Source organism: Haliotis asinina, chromosome 9, assembly GCF_037392515.1.
Source record: "Haliotis asinina isolate JCU_RB_2024 chromosome 9, JCU_Hal_asi_v2, whole genome shotgun sequence".
Classification (NCBI taxonomy): domain Eukaryota; kingdom Metazoa; phylum Mollusca; class Gastropoda; order Lepetellida; family Haliotidae; genus Haliotis; species Haliotis asinina.
Window position 1 is genome coordinate 53098326 of NC_090288.1, and position 17389 is coordinate 53115714.

General features: G+C 40.6%; 2 protein-coding genes across 2 annotated transcripts in view; one reads left to right on the forward strand and one right to left on the reverse strand.

Moving 5' to 3' along the window:
• Positions 1–2043, forward strand: part of LOC137297079 (fibulin-1-like) — a 565492-nt gene extending 563449 nt beyond the window's left edge. The window contains exon 16 of the mRNA XM_067829055.1: positions 2032–2043. The gene's annotated coding sequence lies outside the window, so the exon portion shown is untranslated. The remainder of the gene's footprint in view (positions 1–2031) is intronic.
• Positions 1–17389, reverse strand: part of LOC137297078 (protocadherin-9-like) — a 54924-nt gene that overhangs the window by 14598 nt on the left and 22937 nt on the right. Inside the window, exons 3-5 of the mRNA XM_067829051.1 lie at positions 7066–7500; positions 6112–6346; positions 246–445 (exon numbers count right to left, since the gene is read on the reverse strand). Of these exons, the coding sequence (XP_067685152.1) occupies positions 246–445; positions 6112–6346; positions 7066–7500 (870 nt within the window). The remainder of the gene's footprint in view (positions 1–245; positions 446–6111; positions 6347–7065; positions 7501–17389) is intronic.

A 17389-nucleotide genomic window follows, 5' to 3' on the forward strand; every position in this document is an offset into this window, starting at 1 on the left:
TCGATGGGTGAGGGAGGGCCCATTGTACAGGACCTATTTGCACATAGTAATTTTCAATAGGGTTACGCCGAGTGTACCTCTCATATTTCAACAAAAACTTTACATTGAAGTAGAAAATGTTGTTTGTGCAAGTGAATCCAGAGAAAAGGGGAAAAGGAAAAGACCAAGGAAAGACCGAAACGTTTTCTTATAGAAATCAAGAGTTCGGAGATGAACGTTATTCCAGGGTTTGGAGGTTTACTTACCTTCTAGATTGTACTTAAGTCCTTTGCCTTCGCCCATGTCTGTCTGTGTGACCGTATACAGCCCTGGGATCGCCTCCCCCAAGGGAAGTTCTTCGGGGATGGTCTGTGTTGCAGAGAGCTGGATCAGAGGAGGTTCATCCTGGACGTTGGTGACGCTGACCAGGATGGAGGCGTTGGTGTCCAGTTTGCCTCCTGTCGCTCTGTTAGAAAGAAACATAGTTGTTCAAATAATTACATGATTTTATACCTCGCTTTTCCACACACTCGTGAATGCTCGAACTGCTAACAAATTATTACCCCGGAAAATCTGTGAGGCTAGAAGGTTACTATCCCACCAGATACCACTTGATGCTGGGTGAATAGGGACAATTTTGAACAATTTCACTTGCCTAAGCTGCGACCACACGTGTATCAAATCTGCTTCGTTGTGGAGAAGTCCCCGAAACTCAGGAGTCGAGCTGCTAAACACGATCATCCATACAAAGGTTGTCCGCTCTCAGCGTTGCTTAACTTCAACTGCCCTCCCTGCACATGTAATAGTTGCAACGGACCTGACCTGATAATAGATCCCACCACGGCGTTCGAAATTATTGTCATTCCTTTGGCTCTAAATTAAGCCCTTAGGCCAGACTGAAAACCAATCAGACCCACAGTTGTTTTCTTTAGGCAGGTCGTTATAGCCCACAGCTTTCAAATTCCCTATAACTAGGAGCATTTTTTTTCAGAAAATATCATTCAGTAATTCTGTTGGCTTACTTACTTATGCTGTAGCTAAAATACACATTCTGATGAGGACCCACAACTTTTCCTAGTTCTGGATCCTTGGGACCTGCAGCTGGTCAAGGTTAAGGGCAAGCACTGTCCCAGCACCGTTGCTTTAATCGCAAGGGTTGACGTTCGAAACGAATTTCGATGGTTTTGGAGGATGGCACATTTTGGTGTGGACAGGTTTTCATCTCCGTCCGTCATGTACTGAATTATTCGGAGTAAATATGAACTATGAAATTGGAACTCTACTATTTCTACATTAAACATGAATCAGGACCCACAAAGCGATCGCAAAGAAGATCACAGATGGCCTTTTCGTTGAGGCTTTGTGGGACCTGAATTATATTTTATGCGGACATTAGTCGAGCCCCAATGCCCAGATATTACTGCTACATCACGGAAACCTGTAAATTGTTGCACCTAAACCAGACGATGTGATGGATGACTCGACCGGCAATGATCCAGGTCTTGCCGTCGAGAAGTCGTTTGCTCAACATCTGGTTTCTGAACTCATTGGGCATGCATAAAGTACAAAAGTATCAAGAGTTCTTGACACTCCAGAATGTTTTCAGTTGTGGGACCACACTATGATAGGGAACCAGAAATGAAAAGACAGGGAACCAGAAATGAAAAGCATGTCATACTTTGACCCCTTTTCTGTGTGAAGCATAATTTCTGGTATCTCAGTCGTGACATTGATCGAATATTATTAACAGAAGCGTGAAAGTAAACTTACGTACTCACTCGAATCTTTTCCTTCCTAACGATTTCCTTTTTCCTATCCCTAAGAGACATCAGATGCTGAGAATATTGTGCGGGGAACGATTCCCTGACACCAGGTTAGAACTGATCTTCAGTAAATCATGCTTGTCGTAAGAGGCGATTAACGGGGTCGGGTGGTCAGGCAGACGTGGTTGACTCATGTGATCGTAGATTGTGTAGATCGATGCTCATGTAGTTGTTCACCGGATTGTCGGGTTCAGACTCGAACACTTACAGACCGCTGCCATAGAGCTAGAGTATTGCTGACTGCAGCACAAAACAACACGTGAAGCCGATAACGACGTATGGTGTTAAGTCACACTGGACTCACAGCAAGCGAAGACGATTAGATGACCGCATAAACACTAGTGAGTGAGTTTAACTTTAAGCCGCTTTTTACAATATTTCAGCACTATCACGGAATATAGAAACCAGAAATGGGCTTCAGTAGATTGTCTCGTCCACATAGCTGCAATACATTGCACTTTGTTTCTGCAGTGAATGGGAACCCGGTGACTGGTAACCTTCTAGTGCCTCACAGGAAGCATCGGTTATACGGGTATTAAAAGGTTAGCGTCATTATTTTCGAATTTATTCTTCTATTTATTTTATTTACTCTTCTTGGGTTATGGTAGACTTAGTAATATGGTATCTACATCAACGAAAAAACGTTCCGACGGATATGGATAAAAATTGAAGACAATGATCCGTCCGTCATGTACTGAATTATTCGGAGTAAATATGAACTATGAAATTGGAACTCTACTATTTCTACATTAAACATGAATCAGGACCCACAAAGCGATCGCAAAGAAGATCACAGATGGCCTTTTCGTTGAGGCTTTGTGGGACCTGAATTATATTTTATGCGGACACTAGTCGAGCCCCAATGCCCAGACATTACTGCTACATCACGGAAACCTGTAAATTGTTGCACCTAAACCAGACGATGTGATGGATGATTCGACGGGCAATGATCCAAGTCTTGCCGTCGAGAAGTCGTTTGCTCAACATCTGGTTTCTGAACTCATTGGGCATGCATAAAGTACAAAAGTATCAAGAGTTCTTGACACTCCAGAATGTTTTCAGTTGTGGGACCACACTATGATAGGGAACCAGAAATGAAAAGACAGGGAACCAGAAATGAAAAGCATGTCATACTTTGACCCCTTTTCTGTAAGATAAGTTGAACGTATCACATTGTCACCACGGCTGGGTTTGAACTTACAGTTGTCTTTGGAGAAAATATATCGGACAAATTATAACTGTGTTCTATCGTACAATGCTTCCAAAGTATAAAATACCGTCTGATGTGAACATTACAAATCATAATCGCGTTTGGTCATTGTATGGGATAAGTTTAAGATCATTGTTTTTCGAAAAACGTCCCTTGGGTGCTTTAAGAACAATTTGTGGAGTTCCCCGAGGCACTAGATATGTGAAAATATCTAAAGAAACATATTCCAAATAGTTCCAAAACGTTGGTCCGCCACAAAATGGTAAACAACTCTGATGGCAAACTATTTTCTGATGGTAGATATCTTTCAGATCCCGTTCCCTCGCGTGTTTTCTCAATTACTCGTTACGGATTTGTTCCAACTTAAAAGGTATTGAATGCAAAACTGAAAACAATGCAAAATAATCAATGACATTCTTTCTACCACAAGTTTATGGAACAATTTACCATCAGACCTGGCGATGACGTGTGCCATGGGTTCTTCACATGACTTACAGTAACAACGATGATGATGTGCAATAACTATATCTGAACTATCGATCGTAAATGTGTGAAATCTTTCACCCCCGACTCAGAGTAGGATGTAGCGACTTGAATGCCAATGCATGTGATAGACACATCTCTAAAGACACTCCTTGTTCCTACAGTTCAATAGCATACTGCTCATGACTTCTTTATATGTCAAAATGATAGTACCTTGAGATCAAATACTTTAAAGCCATGAAATTTAATCGCTCTTTTGTACAGTATGGAATTACTTCAGAAACTGTAGACGTTAATAAGAACATTTGGGCGGGCATTAAGGAGTCAAAAACGAAAACAAATGGCTCAAATTGATCATTAAAATTAATATGAATATGTATCTTATCCCCCATACCTTCCACCATATTCTCTGGCATTATCTATTATCAATTATCTACTGTCTATTTCTACTTTGATGGTATTTTTATCACTTGTAGTTTGTGTAATACTGGAGCAGTACTTATTTAAGTCCCAATATTTGTATACCGATTCAATCTGGGTACAGATTACGGAAAACCGTATATCTGTTTGAAGCAATATGCCACATGACGATCTATAGGATACATACAGCGCACACATTCATTCAACTAGTACAAGCACAAGGCGCTGGTATTTGTCCCTCGGTCACTGGATATCAATCTCAACGTCAACATTGTATCATCAATCTCAATTCACTGAAGATCATACACCTCTTGCAGCCACTAGGTGCACCGACTTATCGAGGCTTTCCCATCCTTTCGAGGTACCCATTCACTGTTGGGTGGACTGGGACACAGTTACTGAGTACTCTAGTCCACGTTTACTGCACGTTGCTGTACCCGCAATTAAGTGTTTGCATGTATTCATGAGGCCACCATCTGGTCATATACGTGGATTCATGTAAGAGCATGGGAGTTGTGGGAAGACTTGAAGAATCTGCACACAAAGGTGACTCCAAAGTTTGTACACCCAGTCAGTGGGACTAGAACTCGGCACCTCACACTCGCTGGATCACCATGTTAAGGTTTCTCATAGGCTTACAGTTAACATAGAGCTGCGAGTGCTTTGTGGGTTGTGTCTCTGCAGTTTCGGTAAATCCCAAACAAGCAATACGCTACATGCTGGTTTTGTTTCACTTTTAATGTATGCTTTTCTCTAAAACTTTTGAAACCCAATATGAAATTTATGCATAATACAGAAATGTAGAAGGTTATCTTGCGCTTGTTACTTGGAAAATCAATATATAACATGGTGGTCATGTGGCTGCAAATTCATTTCATACCACAATCTCAATTCAGTTCAAAAAAAAATGCACAATATTTTTTTTTAATGCAAAAAGTAACGGAGTGGTTAGACACACATTAAGCAAGGGTTAATTCCATTTTCAGTTCCATAAAAAACTAGGCACGCAAAGTAGTTTGTTCATTACCCTCACATTGCTGAAGGGAATGCCGAAATAATCTGAATTAAGTCCTAATTATGGATGGGAGATTCGTACCACTGGAATGAGGTTAGTGCTGGAAACTGGTTGAAATCTCACAATTAATGAGTGTTTCATTATCAACGAACAATTATCGAAGAAAGTTTCTTCGCGTCATTTTTTCAGATGTTCCTAGTATCCACGTTGTAATTGCAGACATGCATATCATGATGCAACTTGCTACTTTAACGTGATGTCTAATATAACATCAACATACATTTCCTGGAGTCTTCACGGAATATTCTGTCATAGCTGTTCAGTTAGCAAGGTGATTTATTCTAAGAATGAAACAAGTTTTCAGGCCGAAACACCTTTTTGAGGTATGTTCCATTGTTAATAGGTCCAAAATCGTTTGTGTTCGATATCGTGGTCGATTGGTCGCTGCGACTAATCTCAGATCATTTTAAGCTCGTAACATCACAAAGTGAGGAAGGACTTGGATATTCTGTATTAAACACGTATAATCCCATCCATGCATACACGCACAAACACTCAAAACGCGTGGCACGTACATCCTGTAGTGCATTTTTCCTTGTAGCAATTATAACATGTATTTTAAGTATTGGGATATTAGTAATAAGACAATTTCAATATGACAAAAGTTGCCGTCTTAACCGTTCACATTTAGGACGCCATGTTTTGAAAGTTTTAACAAAAGTCACAAACATACTGAACCATTTATGAGTACTAACACACTTTTTATCTCAATTTCATAAAACTAAGGCTACACAAGCAGAACCCTGGGGATTTATTTTCACCGTTTCAATTTCACCAAAAGACCTAATGTTTTTAAGCATACATAACCATAAAACCATGTTCTCAGGCACGCTACCAATAAAGGCTTAAAAACGTTTTCACGTACTTTCTGTAAACCTAGCATACTTAATCCATAAAGGTTACAACGTTGAAGATGTCTCTCATTGGCATTTCAAAAGTTGAGGTGATGAAGAATGATGACAACTGTTATTGTCATACGTCTTCTTTTACTCTGTAAAAGGCGACGTTTCGACACGTGCTTGACAATGACGTTGGAATCTATCTCGGAACGTCACCTGTCACACAATAAAAGAAGAGGTATGTCCCATTCTGCACTGAAGACGTTAAACTCGTCAGCTCACCTGATCAACACTCCATGAAGTCTTTGGGTCTCATAATCCAGGTGTTTAACTAAAGACAGGTCTGACCCGTTCATGCTGAATATATCTTTGCTGACACCGACGACGTCATACGTTACGTTGTCATCCGGGTCTTTGGCTTCAACCGAGAAGATGACCTTGCCAAGGGCGGTGTCTTCAGGGACGTCAATCTGGGTGACGACACCAGGCCAGGGGGTAAGGAACACTGGAGGTTCATCTGCGGAAACCGAATCAGTATGTTACGCCCATCCTTCCATCCTACTACATATCTGCATATCTAGCCTCATCCATCCATCTATACAGATATCTATATACTCCAAATTCATCTATAAATCCAGTCATCCATCATCTGTCTTTCCTTTCCAGGTATCTTTGTCAATTAATAACCCAGTCATCAGCCATCATTTGTCTGTCGTTTTTATGTCATCCAGCCAATCAGCCAACCAGCCAACCAGTCACCCAGTCATCCAACCCTTCATTCATCCAACCATCCATCCAAACGGCCAGACAGCCAGTGTGCCAGCCATCAAGCCACTCAATTGACCAGTCATCAAGCTATCCAACCAGCCATTCATCCAACCAACCGTTGATGCATCCATCCAGTCAACCAGTCACCCAGCCATCCAACCATTCATTCATCCAACCAGCTGTCCAACCGGACAGATAGTTAGTCTGCCAGTCATCCAACCAAGCAGTCATCAAACCATCAAGCCATCCAACCATCCATTCATCCAACCAACCAATGAGCTAACCGTCCGTCCAACGATTAAACAATCCAACCATAAAGACAATCATCCATCGAAACAACAATTCATCAAATCATCAAATCCAACCAACCACCCATCCAAACATTCAGCCATCCAACCATCGACTGATGCTCTCAGATGAACACGGTGTCGCCCAAGGAATATACAAGTGAAGCAACAACAGTCATACCCTTTGAAATTTTCCAATTTCCTCTTTTTTTCATCCCCGTAAAGAGTGAAACATCCACCAGTGGATCTTTTATGTGATGTAGAGTTCGTAGTATTTCGTTCTGTCCAACATGATTACCAATCCCTGCTGAAACCACACCGGACATCGCCCAGTTTATCCAGAATGTCTTATAAGCATTACAATCGAGCAGTTTCTTAGCGTAAGAGGAAGTTTTCGTTCCTCCCCTAGCGGAGCGTGTTGTCAAAACGGAATTTGGTTGTCCTTTCTTTTCAATTATGTAAAAAACAGCCTCTTTGGCCTTCTTTGTCTTTATCATCACACCAGCTTCTTTGCATGCCTTCACCTCGAAGACTAACTCTTGGCGACATGCATCCCGATTCTTCACAGGCACACTTTTGGTCATGGCGCCAATTGTGCGGTAGATCTGTACATCACCTTGTAAGAGACATAGATCATAAGATTTACTTAATAGTTGACTGCGAGCATCACCTTTTAACAGACATAGATAACGTCATTTACTGAACAGTTCATTGCCAGCATCACCTTGTAACAGACATGGATAAGGTCATTTACTGAACAGTTCATTGTCAGCATCACCTTTTAACAGACATAGATAACGTCATTTACTGAACAGTTCATTGTCAGCATCACCTTGTAACAGACATAGATAACGTCATTTATTGAACAGTTCATTGTCAGCATCACCTTGTAACAGACATAGATAACGTCATTTATTGAACAGTTCATTGTCAGTATCACCTTGTAACAGACATTGATACTGTTATGAACTTCATCACTGAACACAGTCGGCTTCACTTTGTAATAAAGACTATTTGGTGTCCATAAGAAATATTTCCTAACAGCAGAGTCGATGTGCTCGATTCTGTCTGTAACCATAAGCAAGAGCTACGTTGCCAAGTGTTTGCGAAAAAAGGTGAGAGTATCCTGTCCCTCAGAGGTATTTGTTGCAAAAAGCATTCAACGAAAAGTCAGTTGCTCACATAAAAATATACATGAAGCTCCTGTCGGTAATACAAAGCCATTAGTTTTTATCAAATCCGAAATTCAGGAGGCCGTTTGAAGTAAAAGGATCCGACTTGTACACAGAATTAATGACGTGATGTTTCATTAACGGACGGCTACACATTCATAGTCATCCAACAGAATGACTATTTTCAATCAAATGAGTTAATTGTACGCCACACTAACAATTATATCCCATGTTCTTATAGAACAAATTTGATTGCTACGACACCTTGCCGTTTTTTGTTGTTTTTTCTGTAAGTTGAATATAATTCGTTTGTACGAAACTTTAAGGATTAAGCATATCACCACTAAAATGGCCCTCCCTATAGATATACGGCTGTGCTTACTTCCAATGAATTGGGGACCCGTGGATGTCCGGGGCAGAATAGGCCTTCAGCAACCCATGCTTGCCATAAATGGCGACTGCGCTTGTCGTAAGAGGCGACCAAAGGGTTCGGGTGGTCAGGCTTGCTGAGTTGGTCGACACATGTCATAGGTTCCCAATTGCGCAGATCGATGCTCATGTTGTTGGTCGCTGGATTTTCTGGTCCAGACTCGATTATTTACAGACCGTGGCCATATAGCTGGAATATTGCTGAGTGCGGCGTAAAACTAAACTCACTCACCTTAATGTTGAGCCCATTTACTTGCTCATTCACTCACACACTCCAATGAATTGGTAAGTTGGTTTGTTTTCTATCGCTGTTTTGATGTTTATCGGCAATATTCCAACTATGTGTCGTTAGTCTGTAAACTATCGATTCTGGACCGGACAGTCTGGTGATCAACTGCACGAGAATTGATCTACGCAATTAGGACACCATGCCGTGCCAAAAAAGTCATTGATCCTGACAACCCCATCTCGTTGATCGCCTCTTACGAACATGGATTACTGATGATTAATTCTATTCCTGATCTTCACGAGTCACTATTTTCAAGCTTTTGTCTCATTTACAGAATCGCATACGAACTGCCGGAATGGTGCTTCAAAGGGTCGTGAAGGTTGCCTGTTCAAATTGTTTTGCATCAGCGTTGTTCACAAGTGGTTGTATGCCTTGTCAACGAACTTTACAATGCCAACAAACTAAGGCACCAGTCGACACCCATATACAGTCGATGTTTGATCTATGCCAATTGGTACGATAGCTTTACATTGAGTTAATCTATGAGTAGCACCACAATATCTCAGTTCTTGATATGCCTCACCAAATGTTTAAAACATTCTACCATTCAAACTTTACGAAATAATTATATTATTTATAAAATCGAATAATTCACATTGCCATGATTGAAAGAGATATAAGGACATTATGAAATCCTGGTAGATAATTTATTTGTTCCAGTGGAATATCTCTTTATTCCAATTAATTTGTTATTTTTTCGGGTTATCTTTCTATTTTCAAATATTTTCTCGTTTTATTTTAAGTTTCTTTGAACAAACAATTTCGAAATTATGAAAATAACCGAAATTTCATGCAAATAACTGAAATGAGAAGATTTAAACCGATGCAATGAAACAATAACAAATCGAATTTATAAAGACACTTCAGTTACGGAAGAAATAATCGAAAATATATTCGAAATAACAGAAAAAGATCGAACATTCGGCAAATATGAACATATGACTGAAATAACGAATACGTTTGGTCAAAAAAGAGATTTATTCACCAGAAGTCTCACGATCAGGTTTTATGTAGAAATATAATGGCTATCCCTCTTGAGAGGAAAATACATACAATAAGTAAAACAGTGCTACACTGTGAATATCATATCAGAAGTTACACAGAATGGATGATAGTTACATTACAATAAATATTCATGAGTTAACCGCGTCCCATAAGGATATATCGTAAAGACGATCATATGGTAAACCCTTTAGTTAACTTCACGCTTTCCCATATTGCACTTGGAGGGTGGAGGTCTGCCGATAAGTACACTGATTCTGACCTACATGTGAACGCAAAAGTCCGGCCAATGGAGTGAAGTGAACGTATGGTTACAAAGAGGGCAAGATATGAGATGATTTGGTACAGGTCAATGAGCATTGCGAATTTTGGGATATACAATCACAATTCTGTAAGTTTATAAAATGCAGCTCGGCCATTGTGCAGCTGCGTCAAGCTGCTGTTGTACTGCAGCATGCAACAGCAGGGTTCTTACACAGTTCCTACTAACATGGCAGACTAGGCTGTTATTATGCAGCTGTATAGACCAGGCTGTTATTGTACAGCTGCACGAAACCAGGCTGTTATTATACAGCTCCACACAATCCGACTGTTATAACAAAATTGCACGGAACCACACTTTTATTATACAGCTGCACTGAACCAAACAGTTGTTATAAAAGTTCACAGAACCACGCTGATATAGTACAGCTGCATGTAACCACACCACGGAAGTAAATTGTTATTATAAAGCTGCTCGGAACCAAACTGTTATCATACAGGAACGTGGCGGCTGTCTTAGTGTCATGAAATATGACAGTAATTGTGCAGCTACATCGAAATGCTATGCAGGTTACAGTTTTAGTACAAGAAGAAGAATATGGAGGTGACCAGACGTTTGACGTCAAGATGGATCTGTACAGAAATGGCTGACCATGATACAGCTGTACAGAACATTGTGGCCGTGTTACAGTAGCACACAGTGTCCTAGCGGCTGTACAGAATTCGACGACATAAGACATGTAGACTAGAATATAATATTTATCTACTACTTTACAAATCAATACCAATTTGTGGAGATAACATGTGAAAATGGGCTTACCATTTATTTTTAAGGTTGACAATAGATCATATTGATATATATATAATATTGATAAGAGTTTAGTTAGGAAGACGAAATTATGCCTTATAGGATCATAATTCAGATTTATACTGAAAAGTGTTGTACTTTCACCAGTGAGGATGAATCAACGAATTTGTGTAAGAAGAACAAACAGCGCCTCGGATGCCTACAGCAGCGGAAAGCTGTGCTACAGTTCCATATAACTGCAGATCGATGCTCATGTTGTTGATCACTGGATTGTCTGGCCCAGAATCGATTATTTACACACCGCCGCCATATAGCTGGAATATTGCTGAGTGCGGCATATAAAACTAAACTCACTTTTAACGTCAGAAAGTCGTTGATTTATCATCACGGCCTGCCTTAAAGGTCACATGCAACGTAAAATACAACTTTGCAGATTCTGGTACCTTTAGGTATGCACTTACCGAAACAAATAATAAAAAATGCCAATTCAACCTATAAAGTTGAAAAAAACGCGATGAAAAAAAAGCCCGCGAAATCGAAGTTCAAACGTTTCACTAAATGCCCCCCAGCGCTGGGGGGAAAACTGGTTTCAACAGATGTGCTGCGCTGCGTCCATAACGCATGCGCAGTGAATAGGTTCACGGAGCTTGAAACAGTATGCATGCCCAGCGTCTGAGGTCGTGAGCAGTAGTCTAATCTCGGTTGTGTACACAAACAAGTGAATAATCTACTCGTTACGTAAAAAAACTTGTTGATTGTGGTAAGCAGTCTCTGTCACAGAGAAAGCTCATTGTCTGGTTTATTCACACCTATATGTCTGCCTGCCTGTCTGCTAAAGACAACATGCAGTACACAGCTTCAATCATTGACCATGTGCAATTTGAGCTTAACACCTATCAGACTATACGACATAAAGAAAATGAGTTGATTTATGACTCGTGCACCCGAGCCCCGTCTCTGCCACATTATGTAACTAGGCACGTGTGATACACATGACATGTTTTTATGTCTGTGGGTTGCAAAAAAAAACTACATTCACTTTTTTCGGATGACTGGATCTGACGGAAACTGGTGCAAACTCTTGTCAGTTTCAAGTCCTGCTTTGTACTTAGACGAATGACAGATTCCAGCCACGCAGTAGTTTACCATCTTTACTGACATGATTTTTTATTGGATCGAGCGGAAATTCAGAAAACATGTATTTTCAAAATCCAGCATCTCTATATACATTCTTCATGGATAACAACTTCTTTTAGTGTGTATGATTTTGTTTGACAACGGTATATGAATCCATACTGAAACGACGCATCAAGTACACAAAAAGAAGTTGTTATCGATAAAGAATCTCACTTTCATGTGACTCGCCATACTTCTAAAATGCCCATCAAACAGATCACCTTTCTGTACACACAATGAACCCTCAGCATATCAGCAAATGAAACAGCCAATCAGAGGTCGTCGTTACACTTGAGTGCACATCCACAAGCTATGACTGGGTTCGGTCTCCCGTGGGCTTCGTTTCGGGGGAAGTAAGCCCAAGTACAAAATATTGCACTTTTGAATCGCGATTGTACGCTTATAATTTTGTTTATTTGTTTTTTTAAAAGAGGCAGTGTATATTATACGTCATGAATAAGTGATAAATGTGTTTTAATTATGTTTGATTTTTTGGTTGCATGTGACCTTTAATATGGCCAATAAGTCCGCTTAGGTGTAGGTCGCATGGAACCCACGTATGATATCTTGATCACTTGTAACCCCACCTCGATAACACTGGATCGTGGTACGGGCAAGGGAAGTAACTCTGTACATAAGTGCCTAAGACTACACGGCTACAAATGGCCATTATTACAATCGTTGTAATCGATTTATTCAGTCAGCAGTCTATTGCCACGGCTTCCATAAGAGGTTTTCATATTCACAAACCAGCGCTTGAATTATTCTTACATTCCAAATCTACACATATATTACAGCGAAGTATACGTTTATCGCATTAAGAACGTATGTATGAATTTCAAAGATGACTCCTGAAATTTACATACATGTACATGTTTGTCGGCCAATATACAACGACGCACAGAATGTACGAGGTTCCAAAACATCAGGACCTTAACGCAACGATCTAACTATCCCCTAATTAACTGACTATGGTCCTGTCTTTCTGTGGTTTTCCTTGAACATTGATAGCAGTATTGTTATTACGGTGGGTAATTAATCTATTATATCACTCATTGTTTGGGGATGCAACTGTTTATTGACATTTATCACAACACTTGGAAATAGGAACGACATTTGTATATAGCAGCTACATCAGGAAATGCTAACAAAGCCCTTGAGAAGCTTCTCGTTGTTAAACACGTAATGAAGAAGTTGGCATTTAATTGAAACCGTGCATATATTGTTTCGTGGAAGCTTCAATACAGAACAGAACAGAACATAGGTTTATTTCGTTTTATGCTGGAAGACAACGGCATATGGAGATCACGATGATTATAAATACTGGGCAGCAAAAACATTCAACTGTTTTTACAACAAAACACATTAACATGAAGGCTTACTTTCATGAGATTTCATTTTTTAACTTGCGCCTCTTTTACTGTTCAGTATACATTTGGTAATAGGGCTGGTAGTCGAATGTAAGACATTTACCATACCAATAATTAATAGTAGTACATCGTACTTTCTTCTAGTCAGAGGACTTCCATCTACATTTTCACGTAAATTGTACAGAAAAGGTGACTTAATAATTCAATTTCCCAGTGACAAGTACCTGGACATGAAACAAGAAACACAAAGTTTTAGTGGTGGCTGAGCGGGTTAGGCTGAGGGTGTGGATTCGAAAATCCCGAATAGGGAAAACTGAAAAAAGTACTGGAATTTGTACTTTACGAAGAAAGTGTAATCCCAACTATAACATATGTTACAAAGTTTTCGTAGTTGACAAACTTTTTCATTTTGCAACAGTTCACAACTTTAGCAGTGTTTGGTCATTTGTGACGATAACGTTTAATAAATTGGTTTCTAGAATCAACAAAATAGGGACATTCTAAAATGGCATGGTTGTCATCACCGATAGATGTATTTCAGAGAGTACATATACGCTCGTGTAAAGGTACAAAATTCCATCGGTACGCCGATCTCAACTGATAGACGGTGACACGAATATGTGTGACACGAATATGTGTGACACGAATATGAAGAATGCTGATATCATTTAGAGTCCGAAATTTGATTAGGATCAGTAACTAAGTTAAGCAATACACAAATATTTCACACAGCAGTACACCTCTATAGTCTCAGTTAGATCAATACATCGAAAATACTCAACAACTTCAGCTCGGCATGGATTCGGATAAGGAAAATTGCGGATCACTGGTTCATATGAAATAACATTAAAGGAATTTACGGATGTCAACATCTTAATTTGGGGAGCCTGACGTTTCAGGGTATATTTATGTTCCTCAATGAAAACCCAGGAAACGGTTAGGTCTATAAGTACATAGGAAACAAATAGGATACTTAGTAACATATAAGTAGTTAATTGGAGCTGATTGGCAATGGCCCTGGTGGAACAGAAGCTGGGGATTAATCCAGACATGAATGAAGAGATTACAAAATGCAATTAATTTTTTTAATGAATGATATATGTGGTCCATATGAACATATGAAGTACTCGAGGGGCAGTGAAAATATTAACAGATTGGGACTCTTCACGTCAGAGTCTCCACTTCACATTGTTTATGTCACCACATTTATGAACCAAAAAGTAGAACTGTGGAGTGTGAGTGAGTGAGTGAGTGAGTGAGTGAGTGAGTGAGTGTGGTTTTACATCGCTCTTCACACTATTCCAGCGATATCACGGCGGGGGAAACCGGAAATGAGCTTCACTGACAGTACCCATGTGGGTACATGAACCCAGGTCTTCGGCGTGAAGATCGCACGCCTTAACCATTACGTTTCCATACCAACCCCGCTAATTGTAGATGTGGCTGTTTTGTATACTCGTCAGTTCAATGAAGCCCATTATTGGTGCCCACCACCACGATATTGATGGACTGTTGCTAAAAATGGCATAAACCCATCTCACTTACTGACTGTTCGTGAGGCCTGAAAATGAAGGCCTGAGAATATTTTGACACATGTGTTACATCATTAACAAGGCCTCTACGTCACGGCTAAGATCCCCAAACCACTACGACGAGATATAGGGAAGTACCGACAGACTACAAAGATGCCGTGTGCAGTCCCCAGAACATCATCTGACGCTGCGATTCCACAGATGAGTTCCTTCTATACATCACTTGAACAAAAGCAGAACAATGAATCTCGACTTTCTGCACTCGTGGGAACCTAAGCCCCTCCAGAGATCTTCCTCATGGCTGAAGGGAAGTTTCAAGTTTCTCTTGAAGTATAAGATCATTTGTATACAATTCATGCGTTTGATAGTGCACTCCCCTGTGTATATTCCCTTCCACCTAACATAAAGCAGTCAGTCTATGACGATTGTCTTAACCTACCTCTCCAAATCGCAACTGCAATCCAATCAGTTTTTCAAATGGTTCGAAGGAAAGGCTGTCTTGACATGTGCCACAGAACATACAGCGCAGGATTCTATCTGCAGGTGGAGTAGTACGCCAGTGATCACTTGAATGAGTGAGTGAGTGAGTGAGAGAGGGAGGGAGGGAGGGAGAGAGTATGATTTACGCCGCATGTAGCAATATTCCCAAGTCAAAACACTGATAAAAGAACAGTCTCGTTTTCTGTTTACTTGGTTCCGTCCTATTTCGCAACATAGTGCGATGACTTCATTTTACTGAATATATGAATGTTGATAAGTATGATTTGACACGTCAAATCACCAGTATATTGCAACACTTCGCTTATTCTAATCCTTGCAAAAACGTCGTACAGCGTGCGCTGTCGTACCCCGAGCCCTGACAAACAGAAACCTGGAAATCGTGAAAATCTCAAAATGGGGCTCTGTCGCTAGAAAACTTTGGCGGTCTGGTACGGAGTTGATATTACATCAATCTCATCGAGAGTTACAGATCAACATTAGATAATCGCTAAAACCACATAACAGGTCTAACCACAGAGCCAAATGCATTGTGAATCATTCCATGACCTCATCAAACAGGGGCAGTCTGTGATTTCTTAGTTAAGGTATGCTGCCTAAACCTCGACATAGAATATAGAAATATGGTGCTATTAAAGTATAAAGTTAAACTTCATTTGTAAATACCATTGTATTATGAAACAAGAAACTGGAAACTCAGTGTAACCAGAGAGCTGTTTGTGGTGTCTATTTTCACTTTCACATGAGAAAATTCTGATCGGCTGAAGAGTAGGTCATTGTCTGAATAGGTTATTGGGACTCGGTATGCCACTATCACGGCGGGGCCAACAGAAGAGTCTTTCGCACATTGTACCCATGAGGGGAATCGAACCCAGGTCTTCAGCGTGACAAGGGACCGCTCTAACACGTAAGCTACCCCTCCGCCTGAAGCAAGACATTCCCATGCAACGACAGTCTACTTTGAGGACACTTGTATTGATCAACCACACCATCGGTACAGGCCTTTGTAGTCCTCATTTGCAGGGGCAAATTTGACTCCGGTGGGAGGCCAATTACCCGAGGGCATAGGCCAAAGGGGATGCGAGAGGAGAGGGGGGGGGGGGGGCGTTACGTGTTGACCTCACATGTCTGTTTACGGCATCTGTTAGCAAGACATCGAGTGTAGTTAACAGAGGCTAGACTGTGAAATGGAGAAAACTGACTTTCAGTGGATAGAAATGTCAACAATGACCATGGACTGAATTTCGTCGTCTGTGTTCATGTTTTAAGAAATTGTCTGATTAATGTACGACATCCGGACGTAGAACAGGAAGACAGGTTTGGTCGTCAAACCGATTTGAAACTCAGATAGACGATGTCCACTTTTTAGCTCTCGCCGACCAATGTATTCCAGTTTCATATATCGCTGACTTTTACGTCCGTGGATCTGCCCAAACACGCTGTGTATGACCAAGCTGTCCATGATATGGGAAACGGAATGATGATACTCGGAAGCTGAGGAAACAGAACATATTAAGGACCTACAGACCTGTTACAATCAGAACCGTGATAGTACAGGTGAATTCTAAGCAAAGGATGAACTCTTGGGTCATCTCCTCGGTCAAAACTTCAGATCGGCAGAAACAGTTAGCCTCCAAATGACCTTAAAAGATGGCATCCGTCAAGAAGGTCTGTATCTGGTTTCCATGACAATGTGGCAGTCACGAACGCTATCTGCCTTGAGGTTCAGCAATGAAGGGGCAATTCATTAACATGGAACTACGTCAGTTGAAAGAAAATATATCATCTCAGATGATAGACAGATAGTTCCTTTCCGGTTTTCGGCTGATTTCATCTGTGCACACGTCACAAAAGGCAGCGACTGCAGCTGCATCAATGGCCTTGAATTACCTCCCCTTGCCCTTTAACTCCTCAGCTAAACACCGTGCACTGTGTTTAGACCTAAATCTCAAATCACGTGATTTTTCC